This window comes from Plasmodium malariae (genome assembly GCF_900090045.1).
Source record: "Plasmodium malariae genome assembly, chromosome: 13".
Lineage (NCBI taxonomy): Eukaryota > Apicomplexa > Aconoidasida > Haemosporida > Plasmodiidae > Plasmodium > Plasmodium malariae.
The window spans coordinates 1,917,360-1,935,340 of record NC_041787.1 but is presented as its reverse complement, the minus strand read 5'-3'; the positions used below and the strand labels follow the sequence as shown (position 1 = coordinate 1,935,340).

General features: G+C 24.7%; 3 protein-coding genes across 3 annotated transcripts; 1 reads left to right on the top strand and 2 right to left on the bottom strand.

The window, feature by feature from the left end:
* Positions 1-921: 921 nt before the first annotated feature.
* Positions 922-3,671, bottom strand: ROM8 (rhomboid protease ROM8, putative; the record flags this gene model as incomplete). The annotated part of the gene is made up of 4 exons (XM_029007472.1): positions 922-1,076; positions 1,233-1,478; positions 1,662-1,862; positions 2,183-3,671. The coding sequence occupies 4 exons, from the start codon at positions 3,669-3,671 to the stop codon at positions 922-924; spliced, it is 2,091 nt and encodes a 696-aa protein (XP_028863857.1).
* A 3,828-nt stretch (positions 3,672-7,499) lies between these two features.
* On the top strand, positions 7,500-9,592 carry PmUG01_13047100 (conserved Plasmodium protein, unknown function; the record flags this gene model as incomplete). The annotated part of the gene is made up of 2 exons (XM_029007471.1): positions 7,500-8,990; positions 9,530-9,592. The coding sequence occupies 2 exons, from the start codon at positions 7,500-7,502 to the stop codon at positions 9,590-9,592; spliced, it is 1,554 nt and encodes a 517-aa protein (XP_028863856.1).
* A 1,272-nt stretch (positions 9,593-10,864) lies between these two features.
* On the bottom strand, positions 10,865-16,531 carry PREX (plastid replication-repair enzyme, putative; the record flags this gene model as incomplete). Its single annotated transcript, XM_029007470.1, has 1 exon — positions 10,865-16,531. The coding sequence occupies one exon, from the start codon at positions 16,529-16,531 to the stop codon at positions 10,865-10,867; it is 5,667 nt and encodes a 1,888-aa protein (XP_028863855.1).
* Positions 16,532-17,981: the final 1,450 nt, after the last annotated feature.

The following is a 17,981-nucleotide window of genomic DNA, read 5'->3' as shown; positions in this document are numbered from 1 at the left end:
ATATAAACAGCTCAATATATAACAATTATTACATTTGGCACAAGAATTAAATTATTTCGTTAATTACAATATTTTGTTGGCTAACCATTTGAGTCCATCTGTTCATGCTTAATAATAAAATGAAAATTATTTCCAGCAAACACAATTTTTGGAATAGCTTTATTAAAGAATTATAATAAGAGGGGATAATAAAGTTACTATATAATAATGAAGGTAAAACTGGAATATATGCAAATATAAAATTTACTGTTTTATCTTTTTCTTTATAAGTATAGCCCCAAGTTTTAACAAAAAAGAGGATGATACTAAATCTATTCAGTTTATAATACTGTAGTTTTTTTCTAAATAATTATATATGTTTCTAAATAAATATATATATATATTTATGCATATTCGCTACTTTTCCGGAAGAATTAAAAATATTTTTAATAAATAAATAATCATAATTTTAAATATGAAAAATTACATATAAAAGTTTACATTAAAGCTTATTTTATTTTGAAAAATGTAAATATATAAAAAAAAAGCGTATTATTAATTCATTAATCTAATAGTAGGCAAAAAAAAAGAAAAAATATATAATCAAGACAAACTTATCTTTTCCTTTATTCAAACAAAAAAAAAAAAAAAAAAGGAAAAAAAAAGACAAAAACATCTTTATCCTAGGTACATATCATGCTTATATAATGAGTACACATGAATATATATAATATGTACATTAAAAAATAATATAAAATTTGAAAGAGTTATTACACGCATTTATGAGGGGGGAAAAAAAAATCTTTAACATTAAAGAATACTTGTATAATTAAACCGTATCCATTATATATATTATATGCACTATTTATATCAGTTTTTTTTTTTTTTTTTGGTTTTTCTTAATTAAATGGATCGGATGAAAATTAATTTCCTTTAAAAAATTTAATTTGGACATTTTTGGACAACGTATGTTGATATATATATAGCAGCACCTAAACTTGTTATAAGAAACACTAAGGATAAAATTTGAATTAATAAATTATTCTTCAAAAAGTATTTCAATTGATTACGTTTTAAAATTACGCCAATTAAAAATCCTACGGAAACGGGGAAAAAAAAATTGTCAATACAGCATGTGTGTGTATATAAGCGTATGTATATACATCCGTATTGATGCCTATATATATACATTACACGAATGAATACAAACAAAAATACACACATCAACAAAATACATACATAAAAATTATTACCTCCCAGGAAACCAAAAAAATGGCTATAAATATTAATACTGATTGTGTTTAAAGAGAATTTGAGAAATAAAAGAAGAAAAAAAAAACAAAATAGATGTACACTAATACTAATTTTATCTACATTAAAATTAGTCATCATTAAAATTTCGGAAAAAAATATTCCAATAATTCCGGCAGAGCTGCTACTGCTTTCAGTTGTTGAATAGCAATACGTTAATGGAGAGGACAGTATTATTCCATATATACCTACAAAAAAAAAAAAAAAAAAAAAAAATTAAAATATAATAATAAGTATGTTACACGTACCATATGCAGGCTCATGATCATATCCTCATATACATTCATGCCTAAATTTTCCATTTTTCAATAACATATTGTGCTTTCTTTTTTTGTTTTATCCTTTTCATTTCTCATTTTTCTTTCCCTAACCTGCAAATACATATACTAAAAAAACAACATATGTTCCATAGAGATATTCTAGTAAGAAACCAACTGTTAATTGAACATACGTATTTGCACAAATATGATTAAAATTTGAATGCAAAAACAAGGCTGTATAAAGGCGATAAAACTCCGCCTTCTTAAAAATATTATGTGGAAAATTACTACCAAAATTCTTTAACGAATCATCTAAAAGGAGGAAAAAGAAAAAAATTTTTAAGTAATATATGCTCGTTCACACTCACACATATTTTATGGACTTATTTTACGCTACACATAAAAAAAAAGGAGGGAAATAACACTAAAATTGATATTTGCGTCTCCCCTTATACATAAGTATATACGAATACAAATGTGTGTGCGGAAAAGGATAAAAATACACATACACATATAAATATGTATACCCATATATGTAATATTAGCCTATGTGTGCATATATATGCTTGCGCATACACACGCATGTACAAAGACTCATGGGTTTGTTTTCTAATTTTTTAAAGTATAAATACTTGAAGGAGTTAAAGAGATATCAGACTTCACAGATATAAGTAGAATAAATACTATCCATTGAATAAATGTAACATATAGAATTAAACTGAATATGGAAAATTGCGGAAATATTCTATAAATCATTTTTTTTAATGTATTTTCTTTATTATTATAAAGATATATTTTTTCTTCTTCTAAATTATCCAAATCATTTTTATGAATAGTTCTATAAAAATGATCGTTAAATTGACCATTTTTAGAAACAGTACAATCATTATTTAAAAATATAATTATTTTTTCTTTCCTTTTTCTTATTGTTTTTTTGCGAAATATAAAATATCTTCGATTACAACATAAGGTGCTTTTAATTTTACTTAAATGTTTTACAAATTTTCCTTCCAATTTACTTGTACTTAAATAATCTTTTAGACGCTTTTCATCTTTCATTTTCCCCCTTTTTTCTGCATCTTGTAAATCACTTACATGTAATTCTTTACTGTCCGTAAGAAAATGTTTTATAGAATTTTTAGCGTTTGTTATATTTTCACTACTAAACATGTCTTCATCTTTATTTTTCTCTTTAATATCTACTACATATTCATCTAATGTTCCTTTCATATCATGCTTTTCTTTTTTTATTTTAGCTTTTTTCTGTTTTCTTCTTCTAAAATTATATCTTTTAATATTTTTATAATAATACGGACCTTTTTCATTATCATTTAAAAAATTTAAAAACTTCGCATTATCTGTACATATACTGCTTTTATTTAGTGTTCGTTCATGTTTATCATTCATTGTCATAGACAGAGTCGATCTTTTTTTTGATTTATCATAATGACTTTTTTTGTTAATTTTATAACTTACTTTTAAAGACATATATTCATGATGATCTGATGACATTTCTTCATATGTACTGCTCGTTTTAAATTTTTTTCCTCTTTTCATGTAATTATATTTATATCTTCCTCTTTCTAAATAATTATCACTATGATTTTTAACCCTACTTTTGTCATTCTCTGACGTGTAAAACTTTACAGTATTGTTACTGTTTAAATTTAATAATTCATCCTTTCGACGTTCTTTTTCTTCTTCAGAATAACCATAAGCTCGGTCGTCTTCATCATCTTCTTCTTCATCGTCTTCATCATCTTCTTCCTCTTCTTCTTCTTCTTCTTCTTCTTGTTCAGCTTCTTTCTTTTTCTTTCCTTTTTTTTTTTCTTGCGAATTTTCTGTATGTTCTCCCTTATTTTTGTTATTTTTATCATTATTACGTTTCTCGTCGTTATTGTTTAACGAATTTTTGTTTTTTTTTCTTTCATTCTTTTTTATTACATTTTCACTATCATCATCGTTTCTATTGGTATAGTTGTTGTTACTAGAGTTTCCATTAATCTTTCCAGTGCTTCCTTTCTTTTTATCGTCCTCATCGTCGTCGTCGTCTATTTTTTCTCTCTTATCTTTTGATTCTAAAAATGCCTTTGCATTTGCACCAGACTCTTTTTCCTCCATTCTTTAGTTATATACATATATATATATAACACCTTTTTCTCTATATGTATATTTTTTTTTTTATTTTCGTATACCTAAATTTTTTTTTTATTTTGGTTTCATAAATTTGCACAAAAAAAAATTAAAATAAAATACATCAACATGGTAAAAAGGTGTGCACAGTCTATTTTCCATTAAATACATATAATTAATAAAAATTATGTAACGTACAAATAAGGGGGGAAAAAAAAAAAATTTAATTTCCTTATAACACCTTTACTATTTTATTAAAATGAAATGGCCATAACAACTATGTTCTTCATTTATGTTTACTTCATCAAATAAATTTTTCCCATTTATGAAATAAATATAATTTTTATGTTAAAATGTATGTATTAAAGTGTACATATCAAAATGTACATATCAAAATGTACATATCAAAATGTACATATCAAAATGTACATATCAAAATGTACATATCAAAATGTATGTATTAAAATGTATGTATTAAAATGTACGTATTTAATTATACGTATTAAAATGTATGTTTTAAGGTATACATATTAAAATGTACCTACTGAAAAATGTACATATTAAAATGTATGTAATAAATTGTACATAATAAAATTCACGAAATAAAATATACGAAATAATATAAATACATATATTTATTAAAATATATATATAAAAATATAGATATCAAAACATACATATTAAAACATCCATTTTAATAATTTACTTATTAAATATAAACATAATACATAAAATTTGCGTAAATATATATATTTCTTTTTTTCGTTTTCTTATTTTTTATCTCGTTATATAAGTGTACGCATATGTATTATGCATATATATGTACACAGATGAATCATATTTTTTAGTTAAAATTTTGTTCAAAATTTTCATTATTCAGTCATTTTCAAAATTTGTGTAACCAGCATGACAATATTTATTTTTTGCATTCTTAATAATTTAATTTTAAAAATTTATTAAAAATAAAAAAATTAGGAAAAATAAAAAATTTATGTATCAAAACAAATCAGTTTATTAGCAAATAGTGTTATTCAAAATTTTAAAGTCTTTATTAAATAAAAAAGTGAAGCACAAAATTTAAAAAAAAAAATGGAAGTTTTTTTTAAAAATTATTATAAATACTATAAAACATATATTATATAGATATATATACATTTATATTTTTATATAATAAATTGAAGCTGCGAATTTTGATTTAATTTTTAGGCAATTTTTCATAGATTAATTAAAAAAAAAAAAGTTAGGGTGATACTTCAAATAATAGTTACCCAAAATCTCTTAACTTTAGAAATATTTTTTAGAAATTTTAAAAATTGGTTATGGTTATATTTTTTTGTCATATTCCATATTCCTTTAACAATTATGTGTTCTTACGTTTGTTTATTATATATTTGAATTACGTAATATATAATATGGTGAGTTGTTTGTACTGTGGTGTAATGCATATATATATATATATATACTTATGATAAATATATATTTATATATACTTGCATAATTGTATACCTGAACTAGTACATATTTTAATCATGATTTTTTTTGTAATGTTCTTATTTCAACGTAAAATTTTTTTTTTTCTCCATTTGGTACGCGCATATATATTTTATTTTTTAATTTACATTTTCTCTTATTCATATTTTATGCATTATTTATTTAACTGCAAATGTTTTTAAATAACGAAGAAAAATCTATGTTACATAAAGTAAAACGTTTTTGTTAATGTTACAAAATTATGTATATGTTTATACATATAAATCGTATCACATGTGTAAATACTTTCCAGCAGAATAAATTAATCTGTAAATTGTTAAATTTATTTTTATATAAATTAAAAAAAAATCAACTTACGTGAAATGAAAATAAATATGTAGAATGTGCATGGTACAGTACTACTACCTCTGATATTTCTCACATGTACACTCGCATTTCCTTGCTACGCATTATAACATAAAAAAAGAAGAGTATAATACAATTAATGGAAGGAGCGAATTTAAATGACACATACGAGTATTACTTCTCGTAGCTAAGAGTGATATAATGCTCGTTTTAAAATAGAAGTAAACAAATAATGTATACTTAAAAAAAAATATAATAAATATTTGTTATAAAAAGTTTTTTCTAAAGTTATAAAGAATTAATGTAGAATTTTAATTACTCTCCTTTTTTTATTATAAACAATATATATTCAACAAATTTTTACATAAAACACGGTCTGTAGAACTGATGTTTTTTTTTTTTTACTGTCGCTCCTTTATTTTCTTCGAGTTGTAGTTCTGTTATTCTATTAATTTGAAGTTTCTCAAAACTTAGCCATATGCAATTGTTGGGTAGAAAAGAATAAATATATAATTCCTAACTCTACTACACTTTTTTTTTTATTTTTTTTATATTCATTTTTAGTTTAAAATATAGCTTGTTAATATTTGCAACATTGTTTCCGTATGGTTTCATTTAATGTTACTCTTACTGTTACTGTTATTGATATTGTTTCTTTTTTTTTTTTTTTTTTTTTAAATAAAATATGCCGCATTTTTATAATTGAATACAAAATAACACCGTACAAGCAGTAATAATATAGAACAAAAAAAGTGCATTCAAGTATACATGTATGCACATATGGCTACTCCACTGTTGTGATAAAAGGTATGTCTCACATGTCCTTTTGTTCTTACATGTGTTTGTTTGTATTTTTGAAATATTTCTAAATGTACCTTTCCTTTAAGATACAAAATTTAAAATAAATAAATGTGAGGCTTTTTGTTAAATCCCTTTAACACATCCATGAAAATAAAATTGGTTTATTATTTCTATAGTACAATAATAAATTACAAATTTTGACTTTTTAGATACAACTAACAGTTTGTATAAATGAAGTTTTATATTTTTTATGTTTTCCTTATTATACCTGTTTAAATGTTGGGTGGTGAGCTAAAATTTCATTTCTTCTTCATAAAGTAACTTATTTTTTATATAATAGGGGACTTAAGATCAATACATTCCGTATATGTGAATATTTATTATAAACAAACGTGTATACATACATTCATAAATGCATGTTGTCATCCTTTCAGATTTCATGCATTCACACATTTGTGTATACGTACTGCACACGGACAACGTTTATTAATTAATTCCTTTTACTTTTATTCAGAGCATCAGGTATGCACAAATTGCTTAGCTATTTTTCCAGATGTTCATTTTTATCAATCTTTTAATTATTTTAATGAAAATGAAAAGGTTTAATATTAAAGATTTAATTCTAAGAATGTCAGATATTAAATTGAAGTCGATGATAAAAATATCGTAAATGCACCAAAAATTTTTATCCTTTCCTTTTTCTTTATCTCTTTAACACGTTCTTTTTGTTTATTTGCTTATATGTTTATATGTTTATTTCTTTATTTCTTTAATTCTTTCTTTTTCTTTTTCTTTTTCTTTTTTTTAAAATTAAAACATTTAATAAAAGTTATAAAAATGAAATGTAAATAATATTAAAAATGGATATTAAATTCAAAAAAATGGCATATAAAAAAAAATTTTGAAGGTAATGGGAAAAAGAAAAAAGAAAAAAGTGTCAATAATTAAAGAAAAAAAAAAAAAAAGGTAAACAGGCAGGAGCAAAAAAAGCAACAAGCAAAAGGAGGGAAAAACGTATTAAAAAGGATGCAGAATATAGCTAAAAAGCCATCAAAAGGTAATTAAAAAGCAGTTAAAAAGCCATCAGAAAGCAGTCAAAAAACAGTTGAAGTGAGAAGCCATAAACTTAACAAAAGGACATGCTAAAAAGCAAAAAAATGCATATGGGAAAGAGTTGAAATGGATTTTTTTTCATTAGCTTCAAATTTGCAGCAAATAGCCATTGGAGGAGTGAATTTTGTTAATAACAAATTACGAAAGAAAAGTTCAAATTGTGAATGTAACTACGTTACATATATAATTATAGGTGAAAATGAAATACAACCATATGATATTAATATGTTTTTCTTTCCATTTAAAATGTGCACAAAAATAAAATTGAAGGAGTTTAAAGAATACTTCCCTTTTAAGGGTAGCATTATTTTTCGATTTAAAATTCCTTTAACAGATTTAATTGATGTTATAAATGAAGGTATAATAAATAACGTTCCTCTGTTAAAAGATAAAGGAAATAGAAAAAACTTAGATGAACATATAATATCTGATGAAAACGAAATAAAAAATATATTAAGACAAGATAATATAAATCATGTGTGGGTAGATGTAACAAATGAAGAAGCTTATATCCCCACATTCCATGGAAATATTGTAGCAAAAGTATTGTTTATTAATCATGAAAATTATAAAAATTATAATGATATCTACATAAAAAATTTTAAGAATTATGAATGTTCTTCGCAAATTTATAATGTAAACGAAAAAAGTATGTGTTCATATAAATTAATAAAAGAAGAGAAAAGTAAAAAGAATGATGCAGACCGTTGTGATATAATGAAGAATGAAGAATTTAACGAAAAGGTAAAAACAGAATCACGCCAAAACAACCTTTTAAACTTTAATTATTCTATTGATAATACTGTTAATTTTCATAATGCCATGAGGAATTATGAACATAATGTTATTTCCAATGAAGAGTATGAAAATAAGCGGATGCAAGAAAAGGAAAAAGAAGATACTGATGATAATAATTTGGAGGAATATAACATTTTTCAAAATGTAAATAAGGAAAAACATTTTTTAAAAGAAAGAAAGAATAGCCATATTTTAAACACTTATTGTGAAGATAATCGAATAAGCAGATATAATCAAAATGAAAATATTAAAATGAAAATAAATAAGAAAGCATCCCAAGAGAAAAATAATTTCAATGACCATATTTTAGAAAAACATAGTTACACTAATACACCTAAAATTTTTCTATCACCATACAACACGAATAATCAGAATAATCAGGTTGATATTCCAAAAATGAATTACAAAAGTGTTAGCACTGATGAAAAACAAGATGCTATTAAGGAAAACGTTAGTAACCGCTTGCAGGAATTAAAAGATTTTAGACATCAGGAGGAAGAAAAATTTAAAGAAAAAGTTGTTATATCTGAAAAAATTAAAAAACAAATTGTTAAATGGTCGAAAAATTCAGATGATACTTATAAAGATATAAAGGTAATGTTAAGCACTTTAAATGATGTCTTATGGGAAAATTCCGAATGGAAACATGTACCTATGTCAGATTTAATTACAAATACGTTAACTGTTAAAAAAACGTATAAAAACGCTATATTATTATGTCACCCCGATAAACACAGGGATAAGTCAGTTGAGCGTGTGGTAATGCCATATTTATACATATAAACCTACGCGTTCATTCGTGCATAAATATGTAGATATATTTATGTCAATATGTGTAAACATATATACGTAAAAATGTTATTTGTTTATATACATATTTATGTTCATCTAAATAACGAACTGACTAAACAAATTGTACGTCAAAAAATATTTAACTTAAAAAAAGAAGGGAAAAATAGAAGAACGCTTGAGAAATTATTGCACATTTAAAAAAAAAACAAAAAATACAGATAATTAATAAATCTAAAGAATGAATTGACAGTTAAAGAGTAAAAAATAAATGAAAGTATTTCATAATAAAAATATAAAAAAATTAGTAAATCAGACGAAGAAAAACACATATGCATAAGTATATATGTACCTATATGTATGAAAACAAGTGTGCATTTTACAAAAATGAAATTATGTTCGACCGCGTCAGAATTATTATGACAAGCGCAGCAAAATAACATATAAGTATATATATGTACATATGCATACATAACACATGCACTCATATATATGTTCTCCTTTTTCAGCTTAGAGCAGAAATGATTTTCCAAGCATTAAACAATGCCTATAAAGAAAAAAGACACATCTAACATTATGGACAAGTGCAACTACGAATGTATACTTTACATGCATATAAACATTATAAGCAGTATATAAAAAGCTAATAATTTTATTTTTTCGCAATTATTTTTTTAAAATGTACAAAAATGAAAAGTGCAGTAATAGGTATCACTGATTGATGGTTTTTATATATTTGATCGTTTTACTTTTACTTTTAGTTTTAGATTTAATTTTAATTTTTTTTCCTTTTTTTTTCTTTTTTTTTTTGTATAAAATGTTTATCCATGCATTATAAAAAGCTACTAGCTTTGGTACATATGCATATGAATAAACATATATTAATTTATAATGATATTTATATCCATTTCAATTTTATGCTTTATCCGTTGTCTTTTCATTTTCCTTTTATTGTTGATATATGATGGTATAAACATTACAAACTTTTTGAAACAGTCTTGAAAATTAAACATTTTGATCAAATTTATTATTTTAGTAATTTATTATAAATGAAAAAAACAATGTCTTTTTTCAAATGGACAAACGAGCGATCGCTCTCGACAATTTAATTTAATATAAATTAATTTTTTTCTTAAATTTCAAAGTTTATTTTTTCAGATAATGTTCTAATTTTTGGTGCACTACATACACATACATTTATTTCAATATATCACAGTTCATTCATAATTTTCAGTTTATCCATTTAAATGGTATATTGCTTTATACATATATGTTTATCGTCTCAAATACGCTAGAACTATTTTTCCTTAATTAGGTTTACCTTTCTTTGCACCTAAACATTATGAAACTTCTTAATAATTAGTATATATATATATATATATATATATACATTATACGTACTAAATTTAGTCTTATCATCTTTTAATTTTACGCAAGGTCACCCTCATTATTTCATTACAATTCGTAAAACTATCTGTTTTACAAAAAAAAAAAAAGCATACCCTGTGGAACTCTCATTCCACTTATTCAGCAAATAACTTCATTATGATTCTATTTAATATTGCATTTTATCGCCTAGTTACTTATAGCCCATTTCGTATTAAAAGATTTACTAAATGGTTACCCCTAAACCGTTAACAGGAATCTCTAAATAATGAACATGATAATCCAGTCCCAAACAAAGCATACATAATACGGAATATTACGTACGACATATTACATACAACATATTACGCACGACATATTACGTATGACATACTACATACGACTTATATACCACACCCCTTTCAAAACAGTCCTTACAAAACAATACCAATCAATGATTTGCTTATCCCTAAGTCCTTCTAATCCTTGGAACCCCAGTTTTGAGCTATTTTGGCCGAAACTTCGCATTTGACCTTTTTCAAAAAGAAGGAAGCAGAATTTTCCATTGATTCTACCAAAATTTTTAGGGCCTCTTCTTGATTTTTTCTATCAACTTCGATGATAATTTCATCATGCACACAAAGAATTATTTTGCCGTTAATATGTTTTAAATTTTTATACAATTCCACTAGAGATAACTTTAATATATCAGCACATGTTCCCTGAACAGGATAATTCAAGGCTTTTGTAAAAGAAAAATATGGAAAAACAACCTTTCTATTGGATAAAGTGCAGTATTCTAAGGCTTTGGTTTGTCTTATTTGATTATGCCATCTATATATACCCTTATAATGTTCAAAAAAGGAATTGTAAAAATATAAGCATTGATCTAGATTCATATTTATATTGTAATAAGTATTTGCATAATTTTTTAAATTTACATAATTCATACCATATATCAACCCAAAATTAATAGCTTTTGCTATATGTCTATCCTCTTTATTTATATCATCTATTCCTTTCTTCGTTATTATACTAGCTGTTAAAGTATGTAAATCAATATTATTATTATAAGCCTTAAGCATAATATCGTCATTCGTAATTTCAGCAGCAATTTTTAACTCTATCTGTTTAAAATCCGCTATAATAAATACATTATTCTCATTAGGAATAAAAATTTCTCTAATATTTTTTTGCCTCGGTATTTGTTGTAAATTCGGTTTTTCACTACTAAATCTACCTGAAAAAGTTTTTAGCTGATTAAACGTTGTATGTATTTTATTCGTTTTATTATTTATATGTAAAGGTAATTTTAAATAAAATGCTGAATATAATTTGTATAATCTTCTATAATTTCTTAATAAGACAACTTCTTTATGATTCAAAAAATTTTTCAAATTAGAGTCAGATGTATTCTCAATTAGCTTATTAGAAATATCTCTGACATTGTTATTTTGTAATGCCTTTAATACTTGTTGTTGTGAATTAACATTTATTTCATTGTCTTTTAGTTCTGCTTTTAATTTACTCTTTTCTTCATTTAATTCGGCCAATATTTCATTAGTACTTTTATTTAGGCTTTCTAAATCAACTTTTACCCCATTTAGTTCCATGTCACAGACGGGTAAAATGCATTTATTTTCTATATCATTTACTGTGTCCATACTTTCTTTGTGTATTTCGTTTTTTAATTTTTTATATAATTTTAACAAACAGCTAGAATCACGTGCAGCGTAAAATAACTGGTTATTATTTAAAAGCGAATTATTCCACACACTATTTTGTTGCTGCTTATCTAGACTAACATTTAAGTACTTCTCAACAATATTATTTAATTTAAAGCCGAACATATTTATATTTTTATCTAAGAGTTTACTAGCTATATATGTATCAAATATGTTTTCAATTTTTAAATTGTTATACATCAAAAATTTTGTGTCAAATTTTCCATTCTGTATAATTTTTACAATATTTACATCTTCTAACATTTCCTTCAATCCATTTAAAATTTTACTATTACTTATATTAAACATATCATAAATTATTACGGGATAATTTTCAACTGCAATCTGAATTAACCGAATTTGTTCATCAAATACTTCCAATCCTGTTGTTTCAATATCTAACCCACAATATTTTATATTTTTATATATATAATTTATTTTTGCATTATAGTTATGATCATTTATAATAAAGAATCTTGTCTCTATATCATCATCAAATTTTTTCTTTGGTTCATAATAATCAAAATTTTCGTTCAAAATTGCTTTGTCCTCATTATACAACTTGAAAGCACCATTTCTTCTTACTATATTATTATCAACGTTAATTATATTATCATCAATATACATTTTCGTAACTTCCTCTCCATATATAGCTTCCAATTCCTGGGAATGTGGTTCACAGTAACTACGAAGCGTTGTAACATCAGTTGGGGTACTACTTATACTACTTGTACTACTGCTCGAATTATTCATATTACTGTTACTATTCACTGTACCACCGTCAAATGGGCATATATCCGTCCCGTTTTTTGAATATTCCGTATTTAGTATACAAGGAAAATTGTCTCTATTATATGCAGTTTCCCTTTGATAACTACTATTATCAGTTGTAGTACTAATATTACTTACCAGTGTTGCAGAGCCCTTATTTACACTACCACAACTATTATTTTTTGTTCCTTTGTGTGTGCCTTGTATTTTATTTCCTTCATCATATGTAACTGTTATGTACTCCTTAGGAATATTTTGTAAAATATTTATAAATATGCCAATTTTTTTTAAATTTTTCCCAGCCGTTTTTATGTTTAACTTATTTTTCTTAATAAAATTTCGAATATCTTTTATCGTGGAATTATTATGTATCACCAAATTTCTCATCGATATGGTTACTACTCTATTCTTTGACTTTTTGTTTTTATCATCTTTTATTTCTTCACATAATTTTATTAACCTCTCTTTACTTAATTCGTAGGAAGGAATTATATCATTATTCTCACCTTCTACTGCACTTTTGTTTTTGCTCAAATGTTCGGTTGTACGTGAAATATTACTAGAATCGGTATGACCTGTACTATTATTTGTTTCTTCATTTTTTACGCTTTTTTTTACATTTAATAATAAATCCTTCGAGTTTCCATTTTCTGGTGGTACGTTCTTATTTGTGTTACTTGTATTTATACACTGTTCCTGGTTATCATCACCTTTATCGTGTATGTTCATTTCTTTTATTTGCTCATCATCCCTATTTTCTTTGCAATGCGTTAAGTTGCTGCCTTTATTTTGTTTATTATTACTTGAAATGATTTGTGAGCCACCTTCACTATTATCATTTTTGCTACTTTTACTATTAATTTTGTTATTTAGTTGATTATTATCTATCAAGTTTGTTACACTTAGATCAACATTACTACTAGTGCGAAGTTTTTTTATAGAATGTTTTGATTGATATTCATCGGATAGATGTTTCATGTATTCGTATTCATCGCAGAGAGTAAAATTTAGGTTACTACTAGGAGTACCAATAGGATACATAAAATTAGAATTCGAAGATGATATATTCTTTGAGACATAGCTATTACCTGAAAATGAATCATTTAAATAGCTAACTGGCATTTCTTTTATGGTCATATTTTCCTTATTATACAGGTAAGGTATTCTGCCTAAACTCCCTTTAAATCTATTTTTTTTAATATCTATAAAAAATATAGTTTCATTAGTTTTAGATACATGTCTTTGAATAATAAACACATTATCTGCTTCTTGAGTAGATTTTACACTACCAAAAACTGAAGAAATAGTGAGTAAATTATTGTCTTCTTTTCTTGGATGCACTACTAAAGTAATATGAACATTTTTATTTGTACTAAATGATCTAAAGTTATCAATAGCAATATTTTGTAGTTCATAAATGTCTGAAAACTTGTTAATATTGAGCATAAACTGTAAATTATCAATAATTATATGTTTGACATCGTAAGCGTACACAGCATAATCCATAGCATCTAGTACTTGATCAATATTTGTACTACCATGAAATTTTAAAAATTTTAAAGGTAATAATTCAAATTTATCTGCATATATATCAAATAAATCAATATTTTTTTCTAAATTTTTACCACAAAATTGATTTAACATTACCTTGCCTAATTTTATATTATTTATTTCAAATGAGCCCCATAGGGTAGATACACCCTGAATACAATAATCTAACGACAATTGAGAGAGAAGAGTAGTTTTACCTACCCCTGTTGGTCCTGTCCATATAGACAACTCCCCCATTCGTAATCCATATAGAAATTTATTTAATGAAGGAATTGTTTTACTTTTAATTCCATTTATTCTATCAGGATATTTTAGTTCTTCTAATATGTTTTGTCTTAAATCATTAAAATTTAATATTTGACTATGTTTTACTTTCTCACTATTATTGATGAAAAATTTTATATCTATATTGTGCTTCAAGCAATCGTTTGCATCCTTTACTACTATAGTGTTTGGTATATACATGATGTTATTTTCTATAAAATATAAGTTATTTAGCCTTTCTTCCTGGACATTTAATCCTTCCTTTAAACTTACATTTTCTTTTGGTATATTTTTTGCAGTTTCCTCCTTTCCACTATCATAGCTCCTATCTTCATGCTGAGGTTTTTCCATGTTCAACATTGTACTATTACTCAAGATATTGTCTGAAGAAAATGAATGCCTTTTTCCTTTTTCTTTATCTACATTTGTTGCATTTTTCTTCGTGCGCAAATTTTGAACGTTCGAAATTTTATCTCCATGGTCATTTCTCCCACAACTAGCTACGTCACTCTGCATACATAATGGATTACTCTGAGCTGAAGAAAGTAACAAGTTTCTCTTAATTAACATTTCTTTTTTTCTTTTTTCAAAAACTTCTTGATTTAAGTAATGCACATTTGCATCAGTTATTACATTTGTTCGTCCTAGGCCTATTTTATTTACAAAATTGAAAACACTTGTCTTCCCTGCTTTGTCAAAATCTAACCACATATGAATTTTTTTAAATTTCTCTAAATATGGCAACAAATAGATAGGCAAAGATTTTGAACCATTAGGTAAGGATATAGCAGAATAGTTTGTTTCTTGACTTACAGTCATAGCATCAATTTCACCTTCAGTCAAGACAACTTCATCTGCGTCATTAACTAAATGGTCGCCAAAGAAAAACAGCTTCATTTCCTCTTTAACATTTTTAGGGTATAATCTCATATATCCTTTATCTTTTAAACTTCTAACTTTTATTCTAATTACTTCGTAAGTATCTTTTTCATTCATATTATTTTTATTTCCATTTAATAAATCCATTGATTTCATATCATCAACTTTTTTTATAAAGGGAAAGATCAAACATTCATGTTTTTCAAATTTACCTGAATTGTCAAGTGAATAAAATTCCATTATAGAAAATCCTATATAATATTTCTTTATTGTTTCCATAGTTAATTTTCTTTCGTTAATTAAATAATCCCTTGCTTTTTCTGCTTCTTTTGAATAAAGTAAATTCATATTATACACCTTAACATCATTGAATGTAATTTTTTCTTCTTCATATGTATTGTTTACAACTGTATTTTCAAAATTACTAGTTACTAAATCCCCCATTTTTAATTTAAAATCATAGAAACTTCCTTTATATCCACATCTATGACAGTAGCTATTCCCTGTATTTTTAAAAATTTCATGTTTATACATATTGTCATATTTATATTTATGTGGAGGACAGAACGGGCAATATTTTAACGTTATTTTAATATCTGATTCTATATATTCATATTTCTTCCTATTTAAATAACTGTATACGTCATTTATATTTATTTTGTAATATTTTGACACAAAAGTGCTTGTAGCTTTTAGCTCATTTTTATATCCATTCTTATTATTACACTTACTCTTAATTTTATTCCTTTTACATAACTTATAATGTGGTTTCAAATAAAACTCATATGTCCCTACAGTCCTTATAAAGAACTTCTTTAAATTATTTTTTCTTTTCCTTACAAATTTACAATTACTTTTTAAATAAATGTCGTTTATTATTTGTCTATCTTTTAACTGTATTCCTAAAGACAAATGCACAAGTATAAGGTAAAAAAGGTAAAAATGGTACCGAAACATCTTTGCATAGGAATCATTTTAATGGTGCAGTAGCGCGACAGCTCCTCCCGAAAAGGAAAAAAAGAAATGAAAAAAGGAAGGCGGCTATTTGCATATAATCATGTAATCATGTAAGTGCGTACACTTGTACGATTAGATCAATACACTTATATATGCCCATATCTGATTAACGTACACATATGTGTACAGCACGTGTTGCCCACTTTATGTAAGCGACGTGCGCCATGCATGTTGCAAAGGTACATACATACGTACACGAATATGTGCATGAATACTTACGTGAATACATGCATGAATGCAAACATGAATATTTGCAAGCATTATAAGTTACAACATTAGCAAAGTCAAATGTAAGTTACGCTTTTATACAAAATTCAACCATTCAGCGGCATACGTTAAATTTTTTATCTATCGTACATTTCTCATAATGGATAGACATCCTAATATACCTCTCCACAAAAAAAAAAAAAAAATTTACACAAATATGTAAAAATCTAAAAACTGATAGAGCGTCATACATATGTACACAAGCATATGAAAAAAAAAAATATATACATATATAATTTATCCTCATATTTATAATGGCTATAATCAGCTGGTTATACATTTACAAGTATAAATTAGGCTTACCAAAATTAACTGTAATGTCTCTATATCTACATTTATTTTACAATTTTAATAATTTATATAAAAATTATATATGAATTGTTTGTTTATTAGAAAAAATGTTCACAATTCAGAGCTTATTTTTGTGGTACCATTTGGAAATGACAAAAATACATACATCTATCTTACATTTTAGCTATCATTATATATGTTTACACGTAATTTATATATATTTATAAATAATTATAAATAAATATAAACGTAAATAAACATATATAAACATAAATAAACATAAATAAATATAAATAAATATAAATACATATAAATACATATAAATAAATATAAATACATATAAATAAATATAAATAAATATAAATGTATATAAAAATTTTTACATATATATATGTATATATATATATATATGTAATATTACCACAAAAAACAAGAGTCATAGAAAGAAAATTTAAAAAGAGAAAAATGGAAAATCGCTCATCTTTGTTATTAAAATTATGCATGGAGAGCTTTCATTTGCTTGTCCTTATAAGGTAATGACACATTTGCGTTTGCATTTTGTATTCGTACATTTTATGCCTAAAATGTATGCACGAAGTATATACAAAAGAAATATATATGTATTGTTCGTACAACATATATATATATGTGTATGTGTATATGTTCACATGTATACTACTTAAAAATGTACCTTACGTTTCTAACTTTTCGTTAATGAGACTATTGTAATTAAGGTCACAATGGACCCCCCCAAAAAAAAAACAAACGGAAATTTTTTTTTTTTTAATTTCTTTTAAAAATAAATTGATTTAATGTTCGTATTTAAAAGATT